Source organism: Salvelinus sp. IW2-2015, linkage group LG20, assembly GCF_002910315.2.
Source record: "Salvelinus sp. IW2-2015 linkage group LG20, ASM291031v2, whole genome shotgun sequence".
Taxonomy (NCBI): Eukaryota; Metazoa; Chordata; class Actinopteri; order Salmoniformes; family Salmonidae; genus Salvelinus; species Salvelinus sp. IW2-2015.
Window position 1 is genome coordinate 45,439,110 of NC_036860.1, and position 22,552 is coordinate 45,461,661.

Sequence of the window (22,552 nt, forward strand, 5' to 3'; positions counted from 1 at the left end):
TTTACAGACAGATTATTTCACTTATAATTCACTGTATCACAATTCCAGTGGGTCAGAAGTTTACATACACTAACTTGACTGTGCCTTTAAACAGCTTGGGAAATTCCAGAAAATTATGTCATGGCTTTAGAAGCTTCTGATAGGCTAATTGACATCATTTGAGTCAATTGGAGATGTACCTGTGGATGTATTTCAAGGCTTAAAACTCAGTGCCTCTTTGCTTGATATCATGGGAAAATCAAAAGAAATCAGCCAAGACCTCAGAAAACAAAATGTAGACCACCACGCATCTGTTTCATCCTTGGGAGCAATTTCCAAATGCCAGAAGGTACCACGTTCATCTGTACAAACAATAGTACGCAAGCATAAACACCATGGRACCGCGCAGCTGTCACACCGCTCAAGAAGGAGATGCGTTCTGTCTCCTAGAGATGAACGTACTTTGGTGCGAAAAGTGCAAATCAATCCCAGAACAACAGCAAAGGACCTTGTGAAGATGCTGGAGGAAACAGGTACAAAAGTATCTATATCCACAGTAAAACGAGTTCTATAACGACATAACCTGTAAGGCCGGTTAATAAAGAAGAAGCCACTGCTCCAAAACCGCCATAAAAAAGCCAGACTACGGTTTGCAACTGCACATGGGGACAAAGATCGTACTTTTTTGAGAAATGTCCTTTCTTCTGATGAAACAAAACAATTTTTTTATGGCCAAATAGTTCTAACTATAGAACTTGGCCATAACGACCATTGTTATTTTTGGAGGAAAAAGGGGGATGCTTGCAAGCCGAAGAACACCATCCCAACCGTAAAGCACGGGGGTGGCAGCATCATGTTGTGGGGGTGCTTTGCTGCAGGAAGGACTGGTGCACTTAGATGATGGAACCATGAGGAAGTAAAATTATGTGGATATATTGAAGCAACATCTCAAGACATCAGTCAGGAAGTTAAAGCTTGGTCGCAAATGGGTCTTCCAAATGGACAATGACCCCAAACATACTTCCAAAATTGTGGCAAAATGGCTTAAGGACAACAAAGTCAAGGTATTGGAGTGGCAATCACAAAGCCCTGACCTCAATCCTATAGACAATTTGTTGGCATAACTGAAAAAGCTTGTGCGAGCAAGGAGGCCTACAAACCTGACTCCGTTACACCAGCTCTGTCAGGAGGAATGGGACAAAATTAACCCAACTTATTGTGGGAAGCTTGTGGAAGGCTACCCGAAACGTTTGACCCAAGTTAAACTATTTAAAGGCAATGCTCCCAAATACTAATTGAGTGTTCTTCTGACCCACTGGGAATGTGATGAAATAAATAAAAGCTGAAATAAATCATGCTCTCTGCTATTATTCTGACGTTTCACATTCTTAAAATAAGGTGGTGATCCTAACAGACCTAAGACAGGGAATTTTTACTAGGTTTAAATGTYAGGAATTGTGAAAAACTGAGTTTAAATGTATTTGGCTAAGGTGTATGTAAACTTCCGACTTCAACTGTACTGTATTTTATACCACGTATTGCATCTTGCCTATGCTGCTCGGTCATCGCTCATCCATATATTTATATGTACATATTTTTATTCCATCCCTTTAGATTTGTATGTATTAGGTAGTTGTTGTAGAATTGTTCGATTATTTGTTGGATATTACTGCACTGTCGGAACTAGAAGCACAAGCATTTCCCTACACTTGCATTAACATCTGCCAACCATGTGTATGTGACCAATCAAATTTGATTTGATACATTTCTACAGTTATATTACATGTATTTACTATAAAAACGCATTTAAAATGTGTGCATGCCCTTGTCCCGTAAACAAAACGTGCCCCCCTATGGAAATCAAATGCCTGTCTTGTCAGGTTTTGGCCAAGACTGTTCGGGTTTTGGTCACTAGATGTCCCCATTGCACCTTTTTTGTACCTTTTGTTTTTATTGCTCTAATTATTGTTTGCACCTGTGTTCCCTTGTTAGTATTTAAACCCTGTGTGTTCCTCAGTTCTTTGCTCAGTGTTTGTAAGTTAGCGCCCAGCCCCAGCCCAAGCCTTGTTTTGTATAGATATTTCTCTTGTTGGATTTTCCAGAGGTTCTCTGGTTTAGTTCTTGTGTATTATTTGAGTAGTCTTTTGAGGTTTGTTTTTCCCTGCTGTTTTTTACCACTTTGTGGAGTTTCTTTTGTATTTTGGAGGATTTCCATTTTGTGCCTCTTGGCTTTATTTTTGGACATTGTGGATTTAGTTTCTTTGCCTGAAGATTTTGTTCTTTAATTAAACCACCATCTCTAGTACTGCTGTGTCTGCCTCATCTTCTGGGTTCTGMCGATTATTAGTGACTGTTTCTCGCACCGGGTCCTGACATGTCTAACTGAAGAGTCAGAAGAGTTCTTACCAACCACCAGGTAGAAGGAGCTGGACAGTGGGGTGGTCAGGGCAGATACGCTGGCCAGGCACTTCACTTGGACACTGTTGACCCCACGGACAGTCAGGAGGCTGATGGAGTTATACAGACCGTCCAGGGCCTCACTGCTACTGTTGTAGCTGTTCTGGTCCACCACGACCCCATCCACCACCCAGCTCACTGTGGGCTTAGGAAACCAACCAGAGGCCTCACACCGGAAGATGGCCTGGTGGCCCTGGGCCACTGTCATGTTACCTCCCACAATCCTTACTGTGCCGCTCTCTGTGGAGACAAACAGGAGAGAACAGTCAGCAACCGTGAGGGATGACATCTTACATGAAACACAATGAATATACTGTAGTGTTAATGTTGGACCACCTACAGAGTGGACAATTCTACAAATGTAGGATCTTTTAATTTGAGCCAGTCTGCTACAGCAGGAAAATAATCCTGCATCTATGTGCTAGTATGGTAAATGCTTCCTGAATGTCCTGACTTAACACTGGTCCCAGCTGAGGGTTGGCCACAATGTAAACAATCAATGTAATATCGACATCCATTCAGTTGGATATTACTACTGTCTGCCTAGGAGTATTGATACATGGAGGGGAATATGTTTGTAATCAGGTAGGTCCAAATCAGGGGAATGAGAAGTCCATCCATGCACCATACTGTATATCAGGTGTGAAGGTACAACCCAGATGCAGACCACGTCAAATAAACAATAGTTTAATATTCCAACAGGGCAGACAATGGACAGGTCAAGGCAGGCAGGGCTCAGACAACCAGAGGTGGGGCAACGGTACCGGGCAGCAGACAGGCTCAGGGAGACAAAGGGCTGTGAGACATGGGTTTGACTCTGGAGACATGAAAGGTGGGATGAATACGAAGGGTACGGGGCAACAGAAGATGAACAGCAGAGGGGCTAATGATCTTGGAGATGGGTAACGGGTCGATAAACCGGGGGGAGAGATGGCGAGATTCCACCCGGAAGGGCAGATCCCGGGTGGATAGCCATACCTTCTTGAGGAGTGTTCTCTTCCAGGTACGACGACAGCGGTATACAAACATCTGGCCAGAAGGTATGCCGACCTCCTCTTCCTGCTCAGGGAAGAGTGGGGGCTGATACCCGAGAAAACACTCAAATGGTGAAAGGCCTGGGGCAGAGCAGGGAAGGGTGTTGCGGGCGTACTCCACCCACACCAGCTGCTGGCTCCAGGTGGTGGGGTTGGCGGAGACCTGGCAGCGCAGGGTGGTCTCGAGGTCATGGTTGGCTCGCTCCGACTGGCCATTAGACTGGGGGTGGAACCCAGAGGACAGGCTGGTCGACGACCCAATGAGGGTGCAGAACACCTTCCAGAACCGGGACGAATGAAGTGGGCGGCCTTGGAAAAGCGATCCACCACGGTCAGGATGGCGGTGTTGCCATCAGACGGGGGGAGACCCGTGATGGAGTCCAGGGAGATTTGAGACCTGGGGCGATAAGAAATGGGCAGAGGTTGGAGGAGGCCAGCCGGAGCTTGTCGAGGGGTCTTGTTCCGTGCACAGACCGTGCAGGTGGCGACAAAGGCGGCAACGTCCAGAACCATGGTAGGCCACCAAAAGCGCTGTCGCATGTAGGCCAGGGTCTGCCGGGAGCCCGGGTGGCAGGCGAGCCTGGAGGAATGGGCCCACTCCAGGACCGCTCGGGCTCCGGGTGGTAGCTGAGGGGTTATAGCGGTGAGACAGGGCATCCGGCTTGACGTTCTTGGACCCCGGCCGGTAGGAGAGGGAAAAGTTGAACCGGGTAAACAGCAGGGCCCATCTCGCCTGCCTGGAGTTGAGGCTCTTGGTGGTGCGGAGATACTCCAGGTTTTTGTAGTCGGTCCACACAATGAACGGGTGTTCCGCCCCTTCGAGCCAGTGCCTCCATTCCTCCAATGCCATCTTCACCGCGAGAAGCTCCCGATTCCCCACGTCGTAATTCCTCTCCGAGGAGGTGAGGCGGTGGGAGAAGAAGGCGCAGGGATGTAGCTTAAAACTTCTTTCTTTGTGATAGGTGGGACGGTAGCGTCCCACCTGGCCAACATCCGGTGAAATGGCAGCGTGCCAAATTCAAATAAATTACTATAAATATTAAACTTTCATGAAATCACAAGGGCAATACATCAAAATAAAGCTTAACTTGTTAATCCAGCCAACGTGTCAGATTTCAAAAAGGCTTTACGGCGAAAGCAAACCATGCGATTATCTGAGGACAGCGTCCAGCACACAAATGCATAACAAATCATTTTCAACCAGGGAGTTGCGACACGAAAGTCAGAAATAGCGATATAATATATGCCTTACCTTTGAAGATCGTCTTCTGTTGGCACTCCAAAAGGTCTCAGTTACATTACAAATGGTCCTTTTGTTCGATAGATTTCTTCTTTATATCCATAAAAACTCAGTTTAGCTGGCGCGCTTCAGTCAATAATCCACTCGGTTTCCATCGGTCAAAATGCATACAAAATGAATCCCAAACGTTTCCAATAAATTTATTCTAACAAGTCAATCAACGTTTATAATCAATCCTTAGGTACCCTAATACACAAATAAACAATACAATTTAAGACGGAGAATCGTTATTGTCTTTACCGGAGATAAACAAAAAGAATGCGCTATCTCGGCCATGCGCATGGAAACACTAGAGCCAAAATGGGAGCCCTTAGAAAAACTACTTCTTCTCCCTAATTTTTCCAAAAACCAGCCTGAAACTCTTTCTAAAGACTGTTGACGTCTAGTGGAAGCCCTAGGAACTGCACTCGGGAACGATTTTGCCCTATTATAAAAGTGCCAACCATTGAAATCAGTGGTAGGATGAAAAAAAACAATTGGGGATGGTTTGTCCTCGGGGTTTCGCCTACCATTTCAGTTCTGTTATACTCACAGACATTATTTTAACAGTTTTCGAAACTTTAGATTGTTTTCTATCCACATCTACTATTATTTGCATATCCTAGCTTCTGGGCCTGAGTAGCAGGCAGTTTACTTTGGGCACGCTTTTCATCCGGACGTCAAAATACCGCCCCCTATCCCAAAGAAGTTAAGGTCCAGGGCAGAATGTTGGGACAGAACAGACTCCACTTTGACATCCGAAGCATCGTCCTCCACCACAAACTGACGGGAATGGTCCGGATTAACCAGGATGGGAGCCGTGGTGAAGCGGTGTTTAAAGTCCCGGAACGCCCGGTCAGCGGCCTTGGACCACATGAACAAAACCTTGGTAGAGTTGAGGGCAGACAGGGGGGAGACCAGGGTGAGGTAACCCCGGATAAAGCGGCGATAAAAGTTGGCGAACCCCAGGAAGCGTTGCAGCTGCACCCTGGATGCAGGCTGAGGTCAATCCACCACCGCTTTCACCTTCTCGGGATCCATCTTGATGCTCCCAGCAGAGATGATGTAGCTCAGAAAGGGCACGGTGGAGCGATGGAACTCACACTTTTCCGCCTTAACGAACAACTGGTCCTCCAGAAGGCGCTGGAGAACCTGCTGGACATGAAGCACGTGTTCTTGTGGGCAGCGGAAGAAGACGAGGATGTCATCAATTTAGACAAAGACAAAACTGTTCAGCATATCGCGGAGAACGTCATTCACTGGAGCCTGGAACACGGCAGGGGCGTAGGTGAGGCCAAAGAGCATGACCAGATATTCATAGTGGCCGCTGGCCGTGTTGAAGGCGGTTTTCCACTCGTCCCCCTCTCGTATCCGCAACAGATGGTAGGCATTACTTAGATCCAGCTTGGAGAACATAGTGGCCCCCTGGGGCAGCTCGAAGGCCGCGGAAATGAGTGGAGTGGATGACTGTTCTTTACAGTGATGTCATTGAGTCCCCGGTAGTCAATGCACGGGCACAGGGTCTTGTCCATCTTCTCCATGAAGAAGAACCCTGTGCCAGTGGGAGAGGAAGAAGGACAGATAAATCCAGTAGCTAGGGAGTCCCCAATGTAGTCCTCCATAGCCTTGGTTTCCGGTCTCGACGGCGAGTACAGACTCCCCTGGCGAAGCGTGGTGCTAGGGAAAAGGTCAATCCCGCAGTCATAGGGGCGGTGCGGCGGAAGGGAAGTTGCCCGGGACTTGCTGAACACCTCCCGGAGATCCTGGTACTCAGCGGGAATGGTGGAGAGATCCGGAACCACCTTCAAGGACCCAGGAAGACATCCCGGGGCAGGTTATGCCGACTTCAGACAATGGACGTGGCAGAACGAATTCAAGCCCATGATGGCACCCGTAGACCAGTTGATGAGTGGATTATGTCACTGGAGCCAGGAGAATCCCAAAACCACGAGGATCTGGGGGGACTTGATGAGCAGGAACTGAACGGTCTTGCTGTGATTCCCTGACACACATAGGTGTGGTTGATAGGAGTGGTATTATGGCTGACCCGACCTATAGAGCGCCCGCTCAATGCTCTAACATCCATGGGAATGGAGAGGGGCTGAGTGGGGATATTCAGCTCGGAAGCCAGTGTGGCGTCCAAAAAGCTCTCATYGGCCCCAGAGTCAAGGAGGACCCAAATAGATTTGGACTGGTTTCCCCACAGCAGAATGATATAAAAAGGGTTGTGAGTAAGGAAAGGAGAAAAGTCCCCCAATGGCCCACCAGAGTACTCGCTCCTACTGGTGAGCCTGCGCTTTTACCGTGCACGAGGACACAAAATGACCCGCAATACAAACAGCTCCTTGTGCTGATACGATGTTGCCATTCCGCTGGCGACAGCCCTGCCCTGCCCTGCCTAGATGCATGGGCTCGGGAAACAGTGCCTTGGCCCTCCTCGGTGACTCTTGAGGAATGTATGGAAATCTCGTGTGCTCTCGGCCACGGGACCGTCAAGGACTTCTGGGAGGACTCGGAGGCAAGTTGGAGTCCCTGGACGTGCGAGTGAAATCGAATTTCCTCTCGATCTGTCATTCCCGCAATCGCCCATCGATGTGGATGGTCAAAGCGATGAGGGAGTCAAAAATCTGTGGGTAACTCCCGAGCTGCAAGCTCCTCCTTAACCTCCTCCGAGTTGCTGTGCAGGAACATGTCGAACAGTGGTTCTGGGTTCCACGCACTCTCAGCTGCCAACGTACGGAATTCCACCGCATAGTCGGCCACAGTGCAGGCATCCTGCCAGAGTTGGATTAGCTTCCGGGCAGCTTCTCTCCAGGAGACAGGGGCATCAAGGACCTCCCTCACCTCTCCCACGAACCCCTCCAGGCTCTCGCATATGGCCGGCTGCTGTTCCCATACAGCGGTAGCCCAGGTGAGAGCCCTTCCAGACATCAGCGTGATGAGGTAAGCTATTTTGGAGCAATCCAAGGGGAAGGAGGAGGGCTGAAGCTCGAAACTGAGGGCACACTGAGCTAGAAATGCCTGAGAGGTGCTCGGCTCTCCATTAAAGCATTGCGCAGGAGGTAAACGGGGCTCCCGGGAAGGTGGAGTGGCCGGTGGGGCGGCGCTGCTAACTGCCAAATTGCTGAGGCGCGGTGGGGTTACCAGCAGCATGTCCAACGCCCGGTCATGGCRCTCAGCCAACGTTTGGACTCCCTCCCTCCTTGGGAGGAGATGGCGTTGCGCAGCTGRTCCGGGTCTGCTGGGTCAGTCATGGCCAGTTTGTACAATCAGGTGTGAAGGTAAGACCCAGATGCAAACCACGTCGAATAAACAATAGTTTAATATTCCAACAGGGGCAGGCAATAGACAGGTCAAGGCAGGCAGGGGTCAGTAAACCAGAGGTGGTAAACCAGATGTATAAATACACAGGGGATAATGGGGAAGATTGGCGACACCTGGACGGGGGTGAGACAAACTCAAAGACATGTGAAACAGATCAGGGTGTGACACCATAGGAACAAGACCAAATCAATATCCAATAAAAGTAATCCAATAGAGCCAGCAGAAGCCGCAATAAGATAAAGCCTAAAACCAGGTTTAGACCCTCTGTATATTAAAGCACCTGGGTGGAGGGCTGGTGGAGGATATAGCTGGTACATGTTTGATTCAGTTTATAATTGAATGGATGAGGGATCATAATATGCTGTGTGGGTTCTGGGTTTATCATGGTTAACAAGCTTCCCTGGGGGAATGGAATAACGAACACTAAGATGAACAGTAAATTGTAACCGTGAATGTGTAAATGGCATACCATCACCCAAGCAACTAGAGCAAGGAGTATAAAACAGAGTCAACCAGGGACGACCACACTCGCATGATGAGTGCCCTTGCCTGAGATTTGAAGACTTGCATTAGCTCCCTAAGCAAATGCATAGGCTTTAGCTCAGCAGGCTAGCAGGATAGTAGTCTTATGGCACACAGGAGATCAGGGTTCAAATTCCGGTCAATCACAAATTTTGCTGAAGTGCTAATAAAAACAGATGTCAGCTCTATAAAACAAAAAATGTCAAAAGAGTGTTCAATAAAGATCAACTGAATTGAGAATATTCATTCCCGTTGCGATTTATAATCAAATAMCGAAAAAAAATTGACATCTTGTCTCCAGGCTGGAATCTTTGTCTCAGAACATCTGATGTCAAACTTTATTCCTCTCTTTTTTGTGTGAACTCTACCATGTGGAAATAGGCAAAGTCAAATTTTGCATATCAATGAGCCTCCCCTTATGCATGGTGCAACTCTTCAAGATAGTCCATAACTGCTGAGCCCTACAAGGCATTTGCATATCCACAGTGTGTTTCCCTTATGCTTGGTTGGTTCTTCTATCATTTTGGGGATAGAAAAGTCACCATAAGGATAGTAAAAAAAAGGAAAATTCTCCCTCGTGAGGGACATTTCCAGCATGCCCATGAGGACAAAGGCTATTTTGGTTTAGGGTAAGGGTTGCAATTAGGATTCGGGTCAGAATTTGGGTAAGGGTAAGGGGTTAGTGGTTAGGTTTAGATTTAGATTTAGGGTTAAGGTTAGGAGTTAGGTCTAGGTTAGGGTTACGGGTTAGGGTAAGGGTTAGGGGTTAGGGAACATATTAATTGTAGTTCCCCACGAGGATAGAAGAACATAACGTGTGCGTGCGTGCGTGCGTGCGTGCGTGCGTGCGTGCGTGCGTGCGTGCGTGCGTGCGTGCGTAGACTGGCCTGAGGCTGCAGGAGAAACACGCTGCTCTGAACTGTGCTGACCACTCTGTCTCCCATTCCATGTACCAAAATGCTGCCGTTGGTGAGGACATTCTCACCTGAAAGTTCTACCAACAAAATATAATCTGGCACTCTGGTACCCTGCAAACCATGACCAATTCAGTATTCTACATGAGTCACATATAATGGAGTCTATTGTCCATGTTGTTAATGTACACAAGCATAAACATTATTGTGTAAGGGGAAGCTGGTTTGATGTTGATGCCTTTGCCAGGAAGCTGCTTAAGTACCAGCCCATTGGGGAGATGCTTGGACAGCCTTCGGGTGTAGGTGCAAGATGCTGGTGCTGATATTTGGCAGTCTCGGCCACGTACACAGGATTGCAGTGCATGGCCTCCAGATTGCTGGCCTGACAAAAACAAAGGCAAAGCAGTTGGCTAGGTACTGCTCTGTTTTCGCTGTCGTGGGTGTCATGTAAAAAATCTTCCCAGCGTGAAATAGTTCCCAATCGTTCTGATTGTGAAGTCATGTTGTAACATTCCCAGTCAATAATTGCACGCGCGTCTGTGTGGATGGCTGAGCTCCTGCAGATGTTTCTCTCACACCCCCTCGCCCTTGATTTAGCTAGCTAGCTAACTAAGTAACAAATATATGCAGTGTCAATTGAAAAAGTAGCGCCCAAGTCTTTGCAAACGCAAAAAAATCTCTCCTCACGTCAACCCTCAGCACTTTGACGCGAAAGTCCGGGTATTTATATGCAGACCTCACGCCTCAACAAGCTTCTGATTGGTCCCTGGCCACCATTGATTGGCAGACATGTGAAGCAAATTTTTATGCTGGGAGAGATATTACACACAACCAGAACACTATCAGAATGATCAGAACTATTGGGAACTATTTCATGCTGGGAAGATTTTTAAATGACAGTGGGCAGAAGGAGGTGCTTTCTGTACCCTTGAGTGCCATTCATACAGGGACCTTTGAAATGTTTGGATCCTTTTTTAATGTAAACTTGATAGGTGAATTCAAATAAAGTATATAAAGTGCGCGTGCGTGTGTGCATGCGCACTTGTGTGTGTGACTTGAGGAGATCGCGCTTCAAAGAAATGCTTTCCATCAAAGTAAGCAGTAGAGTACAATTAACCATAATGCAAATCCTACGGCTCCCATCCACTAGTGTGTTTTACCTTACCCTTGTCTAGGAGCCAAAGCATACTTGCTGATTGGAAACAACAGATGCAAGGGTGGTGTACAAAGTATTGTGGTGTACAAAGTTTCTCCGGGATCCGTACACCAGCACTGTATTTTCCCTGCACAATTGCTATTGTGTAGATCAGACCAGTAAGATTTGTGGCTACAGCAATAAGTCTTACGTTACATGGACTTGGTTCATTGGTTATTTATTACACTAATCACCTTTGGCAACTGTGGCAAATTAGCTAGACAGAGAAAACTTGCCTTACCCACTGGGCACAGACGTCAGCTCAACGTCTAGTTTTGATTTATATTTGGTTGTGCTGACTGTCACGCCCTGACCTTAGAGAGCCTTTTTTATGTCTCTATTTGGTTTGGTCAGGGTGTGATTTGGGTGGGCATTCTATGTTATTTATTTCTATGATTTGTGTTTCTATGTTTTGGCCGGGTATAGTTCTCAATAAGGGACAGCTGTCTATCGTTGTCTCTGATTGGGAATCATACTTAGGCAGCATGTTTTGCCACCTTAGGTTGTGGGATGTTGTTTTTTGTTAGCTCTGTGTAGCCTTCAAGACGTGACGTTCGTTGTTCTTTTGTTGTTTTGTTTGGTGTTCGGTTTTAATAAAGAAGCATGAACACGTACAACGCTGCACCTTGGTCTCATCCTTCCGACGAGCGTTACACTGACAATTAACGTGAACTCAATGTGAAATCCAACAAAAATGTCACCCTGCCCCAGTTACTCTGCAGTTTATTAATTCATTTAATTTAATCTCCTCAACAATGGTACTCTATCATTTCAGTAAAGGTGATTATTTAAATGAACTCCATATTCTAACCTTGGATTATATAGAAGCTCATCAAAAGTCTTTTAAAGAGTTATTTCTGTCTGAATCAGACTGTTCCATCTGCCTAATACATGGATCCTTGTTCCTGTGTTGGTGATTAGCCAGGACCTGCTGAGAGAACAGATTATTATCCCTTTCTATGCTCAGAGTTTACAGTGTGCTACCACTTCTCTACTCTCTGATCTTACAGTGTATACTACTGCTCTCCAGAGCATAGGTCGGTCATTACACTACTGTCATCTATAGTGATACTGTATGTGCACAGCCTATACAGTGCAGGATGAGATGGGAAACAGACATTATTTAACTACTCTGCACATTTTGATTCCAGTAAAGAGGCCAGTCTTCACTTCTAAGGATTAAATATTGAGGAATTGTTCCCAACCTTGGACAACGAGCTGAGCGGTCTGGGTCGGCTTTTCCTGGACGCCACAGCTGACGCCACCAGAGTCGTTCCTCCAGACGTCCCGGATGWTGAACTCCCAGCAGTATATGTCGGCGCTGGAGTAGTTTTTAACGGAGAAACGACGGTTGTGCTCAGACACACCGGTGCCACTGTTGATGGTGAGGACCAAAACAGTTTTAAGCATCCATGACATGGAGTACCATTCCTCAGACAGGCTGATGTTAAACCGAGCCTCTGAGCCCCGCAGCACAGTCACATTCAGGGGCTCCAGCTGAGGGACTCCTGAGACTCCTGAAGAGGAGAGGAGAGGAGAGCAGAGAATCATGGTGTGGTTAGGGTTGGGGGTGAGAGGAGATAATGATTATCTATTTGTCATTTGTTATATTTGAGATCATTAARTKTGCTGACGACWCAACAGTGGTAGGCCTGATCACTGACAACAAYGAGACGGCCTATAGGGAGGAAGTCAGAGAACTGTCAGTGTGGTGCCAGRAYAACAACCTCTCCCTYAATGTGAGCAAGACAAAGGAGCTGATCGTGGACYACAKGAAAAGGCCGGCCGAACAGGCCCCCATTAACATCAACAGGGCTGTAGTGGAGCGGGTCGAGAGTTTCAAGTTCCTTGGTGTCCACATCACCACCTAACTATCATGGTCCAAACATACCAAGACGGTCGTGAAGAGGGCACGACAAAACCTTTTCACCCCCAGGAGATTGAAAAGATTTGGCATTGGTCCCCAGATCCTCAAAAGGTTCTACAGCTGCACCATCGAGAGCATCCTGACAGGTTGCATCACCGCCTGGTATGGCAACTGCTCGGCATCGGACCGTAAGGCACTACAGAGGGTAGTGAGAACGGCCCAATACATCACTGGGGCCAAGCTTCCTGCCATCCGGGACCTATATAATAGGCGGTGTCAGAGGAAAGCTCATAAAATTGTCAGAGACTCCAGTCACCCAAGTTATAGACTGTTTTCTCTGCTACCRGAGTGCCAAGTCTAGCACCAAAAGGMTCCTCAACAGCTTCTACCCATAAGCCATAAGACTGCTGAACAATTCATAAAATCGCCACCTGACAATTTACATTGACCTCCCCCTCCCTTTTGTACACTCGCTGTTTGTTTGTTACCTATGCATTCTCCCCCATAAACAACGATTGTTGACAAGTTTCCCCTTGTTGTTCAGTTTAGTCACCTTGGCTGGTCTCCTTGGAGATGGACGTTCCCCTGAACTTATACATCTGTAATGATTCTGAGCCACTGCACCGCTCAAAAGGAGAGCTCAGAGCCACTTCCACCACTGCTACTACTGGGGTCAGACTGCTGCCGCTACGACTTCTGCCGCTGCTACTTCCTGGTCCAAGAGGGTGGAGTGGAGTGGAGTGGAGTGGAGTGGAGTGGAGTGGAGTGGAGTGGAGCCGAACCGAACCGATGGTGCTCCAATGCCCAGATGACTGATGCAACGCATGCTATTTCCCAGAAATGGAATGATTGACTTTCCTAACACTTGTGAGTGATTTGAGGTGCTCTGTGAGAGTGATCTCCTTACCTATGGAGCGATTTCAGTGCCAACAGAAATTGTATTTGAATTCCATAATTTAGAATTTGTATTAGAATATTGAATTTAATATTTTGAATTTGTAATACAGAAATGTAATCATTGAATTCATAAATTGAAATTGCATTTCATGATTTGAAGCTAAGTTGGATGAATATTGCATTCAGTTTTCAAATTCAATTTAAATTTAATTGTATATTCAAATTAAATATTTACATATTCAGTTTCAATATGGTAGATATTGCATTCATTGTCTGTGTATCAAGTTTMAAAACTATAATTTCAAGTTGATCAAAGTTTCATATATTCAACTTCTCAGATGTATTCAGATTCAGTTTTCAAATTCAGTTCTCTAAATGCAAATTCAAAAGCAGAGACAACAGGAAAGGCCAGGAAAGGTAGAGGAGAACAAATAGAATCAAACTCTCTCTGTGGAAAAACAGAAACCTCTGTTTCTGAAGCCAACACCCAAACAGACTCAAAAGAACACAGGACAATCCAGAACAAACAGTTGGGACTGTTCTTGCGTATGTATCTATGTTGGTGTTTGTAAATGTGCTCACCCAGATGTCCTTGAACGAAATATAAATAAACTACATTTTAAAAACCTTGTCGGTGTGGTGGTCTGGGGCCTTAGTATCTGCATTCTTGTTTTTGCTGCAAGTGCCACACCTTTAGAACAGTAAACCTCAAGAACCCTCTTGACTCATTATTCTGTCGATAGAACAAGTTCCTAAAACAGTCTCAGCTGTTTGGAATGTTGGGCCTGTTTACACTCTGAGGTGCTCATTCATTACATAATAATAGATGTATTTTACATAGCTCTTTTCATAAAGACTACGTCACTTTAAAAAATGCATCTAAGGAGCCCCATGGAGCTCCAATGAGACATGGATAGGCTTTCAGCAAAGTGACTTTCACTTTTACTTGAGTCTTTTTCTATTAAGGTATCTTTACTTTTACTCAAGTATGACTATTGGGTACTTTTTCCACAACTGCTTGTAATGACAGGGTTGTGGGTTCGATTCCCACGGGGGACCAGTGCGAATGAAAACGTATGCACTCACTACTGTAAGTTGCTCTCGATAAGAGCATCTGCTAAATGACAAAAAATCTATGAGGATACTTGTGGCTACTTTGAAGAATCTAAAATCTAAAATATATTTTGATTTATTGCACACTTTTTTGGTTACTACATGATTCCATATGTGTTATTTCATAGTTTTGAAGTCTTCACTATTATTCTACAATGTACAAAATAGTAAAATAAAGAAACACCATTAAATGAGTGGGTGCGTCCAAACTATATAAACTCAGCAAAAAAAGAAACGTCCTCTCACTGTCAACTGCGTTTATTTTCAGCACACTTAACATGTGTAAATATTTGTATGAACATAACAAGATTCAAGAACTGAGACATAAACTGAACAAAAGACAATTAAAATAATGCATAGCTGAACACACTCTATCAGGTGTAAGAACACTAACAATCCAATAGCAGCTCACTTTGAGGAAGCTAACCATCCCATCTCCTCCCTCAAATATAGAGGCATTGAGCATGTTGCTCTACCAAGGAGAGTGGGTAACATGGAGATCCTACTACTACAGAGGGAGGCCTACTGGATATCCCATTTTAAACACATTGACCCCTAGTGGTCTGAATATTGACTTTGATCTCAGGCCCTTCTTATGACCAATTATATTTTCTGTGAACAGGTCTTGTAAATGAATGTATTCTTTCTCCACCTTATCAGAGTACGACCAATATATTCCCTCTGTTGATCATGTTTATTATGCATTTTGGTTGAACCAAAAGATTACATGTAATAAAATGTTTTATGAAATTGGAAATATTTATAGGTGAAATGAAATGAAACAATATTGTATGTTGATGCTAATGTTATGCTAATGATAATGATAATAATGGCATAATATATTCAATATGCTGTGGGCTGTAGTCTTTTAATAGTTTAGCTCAATTAATTTTTATCAACCTAAMAATTACAACACACCCCTCAMTATTGTCATTGGTTGCACTAATTCCACTGTTTGTCTACAGTCGTGGCCAAAAGWTTTGAGAATGACACAAATATTAATTTTCACAAAGTTTGCTGCTTCAGTGCCTTTATATATTTTGACAGATGTTACTATGGAATACTGAAGTATAATTACAAACATTTCATAAGTGTCAAAGGCTTTCATTGACAAYTACATGAAGTTGATGCAAAGAGTCAATATTTGCAGTGTTGACCCTTCTTTTTCAAGACCTCTGCAATCCGCCCTGGCATGCTGTCAATTAACTTCTGGGCCACATCCTGACTGATGGCAGCCCATTCTTGCCATAAATGAAATGCTTGGGTTTGTGTCAGAGTTTGTGGGTTTTTGTTTGTCCACCACCTCTTGAGGATTGACCACAAGATCTCAATGGGATTAAGATCTGGGGAGTTTCCTGGCCATGGACCCAAAATATCGATGTTTGTTCCCCGAGCCACTTAGTTATCACTTTTGCCTTATGGCAAGGTGCTCCATCATGCTGGAAAAGGCATTGTTCGTCACCAAACTGTTCCTGGATGGTTGGGAGAAGTTGCTCTCAGAGGATGTGTTGGTACCATTCTTTATTCATGGCTTGTGTTCTTAGGCAAAATCGTGAGTGAGCCACTCCCTTGGCTGAGAAGCAACCCCACACATGAATGGTCTCAGGATGCTTTACTGTTGGCATGACACAGGACTAATGGTAGCACTCAACTTGTCTTCTTCGGACAAGCTTTTTTCCGGATGCCCCAAACAATCGGAAAGGGGATTCATCAAGAAAGAAAATGACTTTACCCCAGTCCGCAGCAGTCCAATCCCTGTACCTTTTGCAAAATACCAGTCTGTCCCTGATGTTTTTCTGGAGAGAAGTGGCTTCTTTGCTGCCCTTCTTGACACCAGGCCATCCTCCAAAAGTCTTTGCCTCACTGTGCGTGCAGATGCACTCACACCTCCCTGTTGCCATTCCTGAGCAAGCTCTGTACTGGTGGTGCCCCGACCCCGCAGCTGAATCAACTTTAGGAGACGGTCCTGGCGCTTGCTGGACTTTCTTGGGCGCCCTGAAGCCTTCTTCACAACAATTGAACCGCTCTCCTTGAAGTTCTTGATGATTTGGTTGATTTAGGTGCAATCTCACTGGCAGCAATATCCTTGTCTGTGAAGTCCTTTTTGTGCAAAGCAATGATGACGTCACGTGTTTCCTTGCAGGTAACCATGGTTGACAGAGGAAGCACCACCCTCCTTTTGAAGCTTCCAGTCTGTTATTCGAACTCAATCAGCATGACAGAGTGATCTCCAGCCTTGTCCTTGTCAACACTCACACCTGTGTTAACGAGAGAATCACTGACATGATGTTAGCTGGTCCTTTTGTGGCAGGGCTGAAATGCAGTGGAAATGTTTTTGGGGGATTCAGTTCATTTGCATGGCAAAGAGGGACTTTGCAGTTGATTGCAATTCATCTGATAACTCTTCATAACATTCTGGAGTATATGCAAATTGCCATCATACAAACTGAGGCAGCAGACTTTGTGAAAATTAATATTTGTGTCATTCTCAAAACTTTTGGCCACGACTGTACATAACCTGGTTCAAGCATTTATGACATTACCCTGAAGAAGGCACAGTGATGCCGAAACGTTGGTGTTTTTTTTAAATACTGGGAGGTTATACATATGGAGTGTGCGACTCTCTTTGTTATTATAGTAAAGTACTTAAGTAGAAATACTTTAAAGTACTACTTAGGTGTTTTTTTGAGGTATCTGTACTTCACTTTACTATTTATATTTTTGACTACTTTTACTTCACTACATTACTTMAGAAATAATGTACTTTTTACTCCATACATTTTCCCTGACACCCAAAAGTATTCGTCACATTTTGAATGGTTAGCAGCACAGGAAAATGGTCCAATTTACGCACTTATCAACAGAAAATCATTGATCATCCATACTGCCTCTGATCTGACGGACTCATTAAATACACATGGTTCGTTTGTAAATTATGTCTAAATGTTGGAGTGTGCCCCTGGCTATCCGTAAAAATATATATATACAAACTGGTGCCGTCTGATTTGCATAAAATAAGTAATTTTRAWACTTAAATATATTTTATTAATTACATTTACTTTTGTTACTTAAGTATATTTAAAACCAAATCATTTTAGACTTTTACTCAAGTAGTTTTTACTGGGTGACTCACTTTTACTACATATATTTTTTTTTTTTCTTAAGGTACAGTGCCTTCGGAAAGTATTCAGACCCCTTTACTTTTTCCACATTTTGTTACGTTACAGACTTTTTCTAAAATTGATTAAATTGTTTTTTTCCCTCATCAATCTACATACAATACCCCATAATGACAAAAAAAGCGTAATATCACATTCACATACTGTAAGTATTCAGACCCTTTACTCAGTACTTTGTTGAAGCACCTTTGGCAGCGATTACAGCCTCGAGGCTTCTTGAGTATGACGCTACAAGCTTGTCACACATGTATTTAGGGAGTTTCTCCCATTCTTCTCTGTAGATACTCTTCAAACTCTGTCAGGTTGGAAGGGGAGCGTCGCTGCAAAGCTATTTTCAGGTCACTCCAGACATGTTCGATTAGGTTCAAGTCCGGACTCTGGCTGGGCACTCAAGGACATTCAGAGACTTGTCCTGAAGCCACTCCTGCATTATCTTGGCTGTGTGCTTAGGGTTGTGAACTTTCGCCTCAGTCTGAGGTCCAGAGCGCTCTGGAGCAGGTTTTCATCAAGGATCTCKCTCTGTACTTTGATCTGTTCATCTTTCCCTCGATCCTGACTAGTCTCCCAGWCCCTGCCGCTGAAAAATATCCTTACAGCATGCTGCCTCCACCATGCTTCACCGTAGGAATGGTGCCAGGTTTCCTCCAGAAGTGACACTTGGCATTCAGGTCAAATAGTTCAATCTTGGTTTCATCAGACCAGAGAATCTTGTTTCTCGTGGTCGGAGACCTATAGGTGCATTTTGGCAAACTCCAAGCAGGCTGTCATGTGCCTTTTACTGAGGAGTGGCTTCCGTCTGGCCACTCTACCACAAAGGCCTGATTTGTGGAGTGCTGCAGAGATGGCTGTCCTTCTGGAATGTTCTCACATCTAAACAAAATAAACTCTGGAGCTCTGTCAGAGTGACCATCAGGTTCTTGGTCACCTCCCTGACCAAGGCCCTTCTCCCCCGATTGCTCAGTTTGGCCGGGCGGCCAGGTCTAGGAAGTCTTGGTGGTTCAAAACTTCTTCCATTTAAGAATGATGGAGACCACTGTGTTCTTGGGGACCATATTTTCTGCAGAAATGTTTTGGTACCCTTCCCCAGATCTGTGCCTCGACACAATCCTGTCTCGGCGCTCTACAGACAATTCCTTCGACCTCATAGCTTGGTTTTTGTTCTGACATCACTGTCAACTGGGAACCTTATATAGACAGGTGTGTGCCTTTCCAAATCATTGCCAATCAATTGAATTTACCACAGGTGGACTCCAATCAAGTTGTAGAAACATCTCAAAGATGATCAATGGAAACAGGATGCAATGAGTCTCATAGCAAAGGGTCTGAATGCTTATGTGAATAAGGTATTTATTTTCTTATATATATATATATATATATATTTGCAAACATCTCTAAAAACCTGTTTTTGCTTTGCCATTGTGGGGTATTGTGTGTAGATTGATAGAATAACGCTGTAACGTAACAAAATGTGGAAAATGTGAAGGGGTCTGAATACTTTCCGAATGCACTGTGTCTTAGCTATAAGTGGTATATTTTCAAAACTCWATGTACAAAACTAAGCCGATAACACTTGTAATGACCCCCTATCTTATGTTCAGAACCTTTGTGCATTCATTGGGGTTTCATATCTTTCACCCYTGAGTCATAGGCTCACCATTTAGTAATTTCAACAACCACTTAATCCAATAGYAAAAAACACAAGATACTCATTTCAAAACTGTTCTTTTTGAAGTGCTGAATAGAAATAATAATTGATGGTCAATATAATTTTCCATACAGTATTTGACTATTACTCGACATGCACAATTATTATTATTATTATTTTTTAAATATAACTTGTATCCAACGGCAGGTTGTGARCATGTTGATAAGTATTTCAGTCTTAGTTTCATAATCCTTATACAGTAGGCTACACATGTAGGACAAATCATCAGAAATAGGGGCATTGTAAAGCAGTTGGCTACTGTAAAAATGTAGCATGGTATTGTATTCCATTTCTGCCCCATGCAACATTTTCAACTGATACAGTATCGCCTGTCTCCATGCTTGACAAAATTCATCAGCTTACAGTGAGTGTATCAATGAAATTCAGATAATGAGTGGAATATATTTTCATATATAACCAAAGTATTTCAGCAGTGAATTGTACACTACACTCCAAATGGTAGCACACAAGAGTGAAGCACACTGGCTGATGGAGAATGATGTACAGTATTTACAACCACRTCCATATATGATTTGGTTTTACCTTCTAACATAAATTGATGTCAAATTAATACATTTATGAGGTACAAATATATAAACGTACTCAGGCAATCAAACATGTGCTTCGAGTTTTGAAACATGAGCCATTTTGATGATCTGTTTAGATTTCTGTGCTTAGAGTTGTGAAAATGTACCACATACTTATGGAAATTGCACCAAAGTGATTGGAGAAAAAAAMCTGCACTATCCTAATGATGAGACCTGACTCATAAAGTTTCCTTTTAGAAGGAAGCAATATTATAGCCTGGTGTAGTCAACGTAAAGCCGTAAGCATTAGGCATGTTAAATCCGAGACCTGTATTTCTCTGCATGGCTGTGATAAACACGAGAAGGCCTCCATGTGAAATTAACAGCTTTAATCACTCCCAAACGAGACCAGTCTAACTAGGGCAAGATGAAGCCAGGGATAAATGATATGCTGAGCTGGGTTCTAATGCTCGTTCAGTGAAATAGAGTTTTGATATTTATTCACTAATATCTATTCTCATGAACAGGGAAATGTTTGGGTAATCCCAATTGCGACGTCAACTATGGATTTTGTCCCCATCCTATCATATTCAGTAGATTTGTTTCAATTGTGAGTATATGGGATAGYGCAATGTAGTGTGTCAAATGTGTATATGTGTGCATAAAATATTCAGATCTGCTCACCTGTTGCATAGAGTAAAAGCAACGTGAAGAAAACACTGGCCATGTTGCCCAGGTAACAGTCATGCTAATATTCCCTGCCTGTAATATAAAAACAAAAAAGACAATGGCATGGAAACAACCCAGCGGGCAGCAAAATACTGGACACATTCARACAGACCTGAGCTCTGAACGCTACATTTTTCACCAAGGAATGTTGTGTGAGGAACTCCCCTGTTCACAAAAACACACACATTCTCTGATTGATCGCTGATCAAAGACTCACTACAGCCCAACCACAGAAACACTATATCTTAATAACTTATCTTCTCGAACAAACATTAATCAAACAAAATATATTATTGAAACAAAATATATTTCAATAAGTGCAGTCTCACAGATCCGTCCATTCAGAGTACCAACAGAATCATACTTCCTCCCTAAGTCTTTCCCTCAACAACAACAAACAAGATCATTCTTAAATTGCATTTTTCTTTAGGAAATATTCCTATTGAGATCCAATGTACATCGACATACATCATTCTAATAACTTACTTGTTGAAGACTCTCAGAGCGATGACTAAAATGGATCCAAGGTTAATTTCCTGTTGAATCAGACCTWGTAAATAGAGGGACTCCACCTTCAGGTGAAACCAAATGTAGCTTCACTCCCCCATATACATCTATCTCTACAGAGAGCAAGGTCCACCCATGTAACAGTCCCCTTATCAGTCACACTTGCATGAGTGAGTGCTTAAGAGTTTGTTTGAGTGTGTGTCACAGTTTCACCTTCTAGCATAGTGATTATTGGCATAGTTAAGCTTGCTGGTAGAGCAGAAGGTTACAAGAGAGTCAACTGAGGTAGGTCGTCTACCCAACAGATTACTTTGGGGGGCTTTGACCCCCACATGACACATCTGGGATGTCGTCTGGGGTGATTAATACCACAGAGTGGTGGTGTTGTGACACAAACAYACAACAGCCTTTAAGCAGACACACCCATGTGTTGCATTAGCTGCCATGTTTTAGTGTAAGTACAGCAGTTTCAATCTGAGGTTTTTCAACATGGGGCCACATACTTCTGACCCACATACAGTGACTTTGCAAAGTATTCAGACCCCTTGACTTTTTGCACATTTTGTTACATTACATCCTTATTCTAAAATTGATTGAATAATTAAAAATCAAATCAAATCAAATGTATTTATATAGCCCTTCTTACATCAGCTGATATCTCAAAGTAATGCACAGAAACCTAGCCTAAAACCCCAAACAGCAAGCAATGCAGGTGTGAGAAGCACGGTGGCTTGGAAAAACTCCCTAGAAAGGCCAAAACCTAGGAAGAAACCTAGAGAGGAACCAGGCTATGAGGGGTAGTCGCTGTGCCGGTGGAGATTATAACAGAACATGGCAAGATGTTCAAATGTTCATAAATGACCAGCATGGTCAAATAACAATAATCACAGTAGTTGTCGAGGGTGCAACAACTCAGCACTCAGGAGTAAATGTCAGTTGCTTTTCATAGCCGATCATTAAGAGTATCTCTACCGCTCCTGCTGTCTCTAGAGAGTTGAAAACAGCAGGTCTGGGACAGGTAGCACGTCCGGTGCAGGTCAGGGTTCCATAGCCGCAGGCAGAACAGTTGAAACTGGAGCAGCAGCATGGCCAGGTGGACTGGGGACAGCAAGGAGTCATCATGCTAGGTAGTCTGAGCATGGTCCTAGGGCTCAGGTCCTCCGAGAGAGAGAAAGAAAGAAAGAGAGAAAAAGAGAGAATTAGAGAGAGCATACTTAAATTCACACAGGACACCGGATAAGACAGGAGAAATACTCCAGATATAACAGACTGACCCTAGCCCCCCGACACAAACTACTGCAGCATAAATACTGGAGTCAGGAGA

General features: G+C 44.1%; 1 protein-coding gene across 5 annotated transcripts in view; it reads right to left on the bottom strand.

Moving 5' to 3' along the window:
- igsf5a (immunoglobulin superfamily, member 5a) overlaps positions 1-21,540 on the bottom strand; it is a 28,268-nt gene extending 6,728 nt beyond the window's left edge. For 2 of the 5 annotated variants that reach the window (XM_070449422.1, XM_024010581.2), the window contains exons 1-4: positions 21,208-21,540; positions 20,677-20,754; positions 11,910-12,221; positions 2,386-2,676 (exon numbers count right to left, since the gene is read on the bottom strand). In XM_070449422.1, the coding sequence (XP_070305523.1) occupies positions 2,386-2,676; positions 11,910-12,221; positions 20,677-20,719 (646 nt within the window). In that variant the 5' untranslated portion in view covers positions 20,720-20,754; positions 21,208-21,540. The remainder of the gene's footprint in view (positions 1-2,385; positions 2,677-11,909; positions 12,222-20,676; positions 20,755-21,207) is intronic. The other 3 variants (XM_024010580.2, XM_024010579.2, XM_024010582.2) reach the window with 3 other exon arrangements.
- Between the last annotated feature and the right edge of the window lie 1,012 nt (positions 21,541-22,552).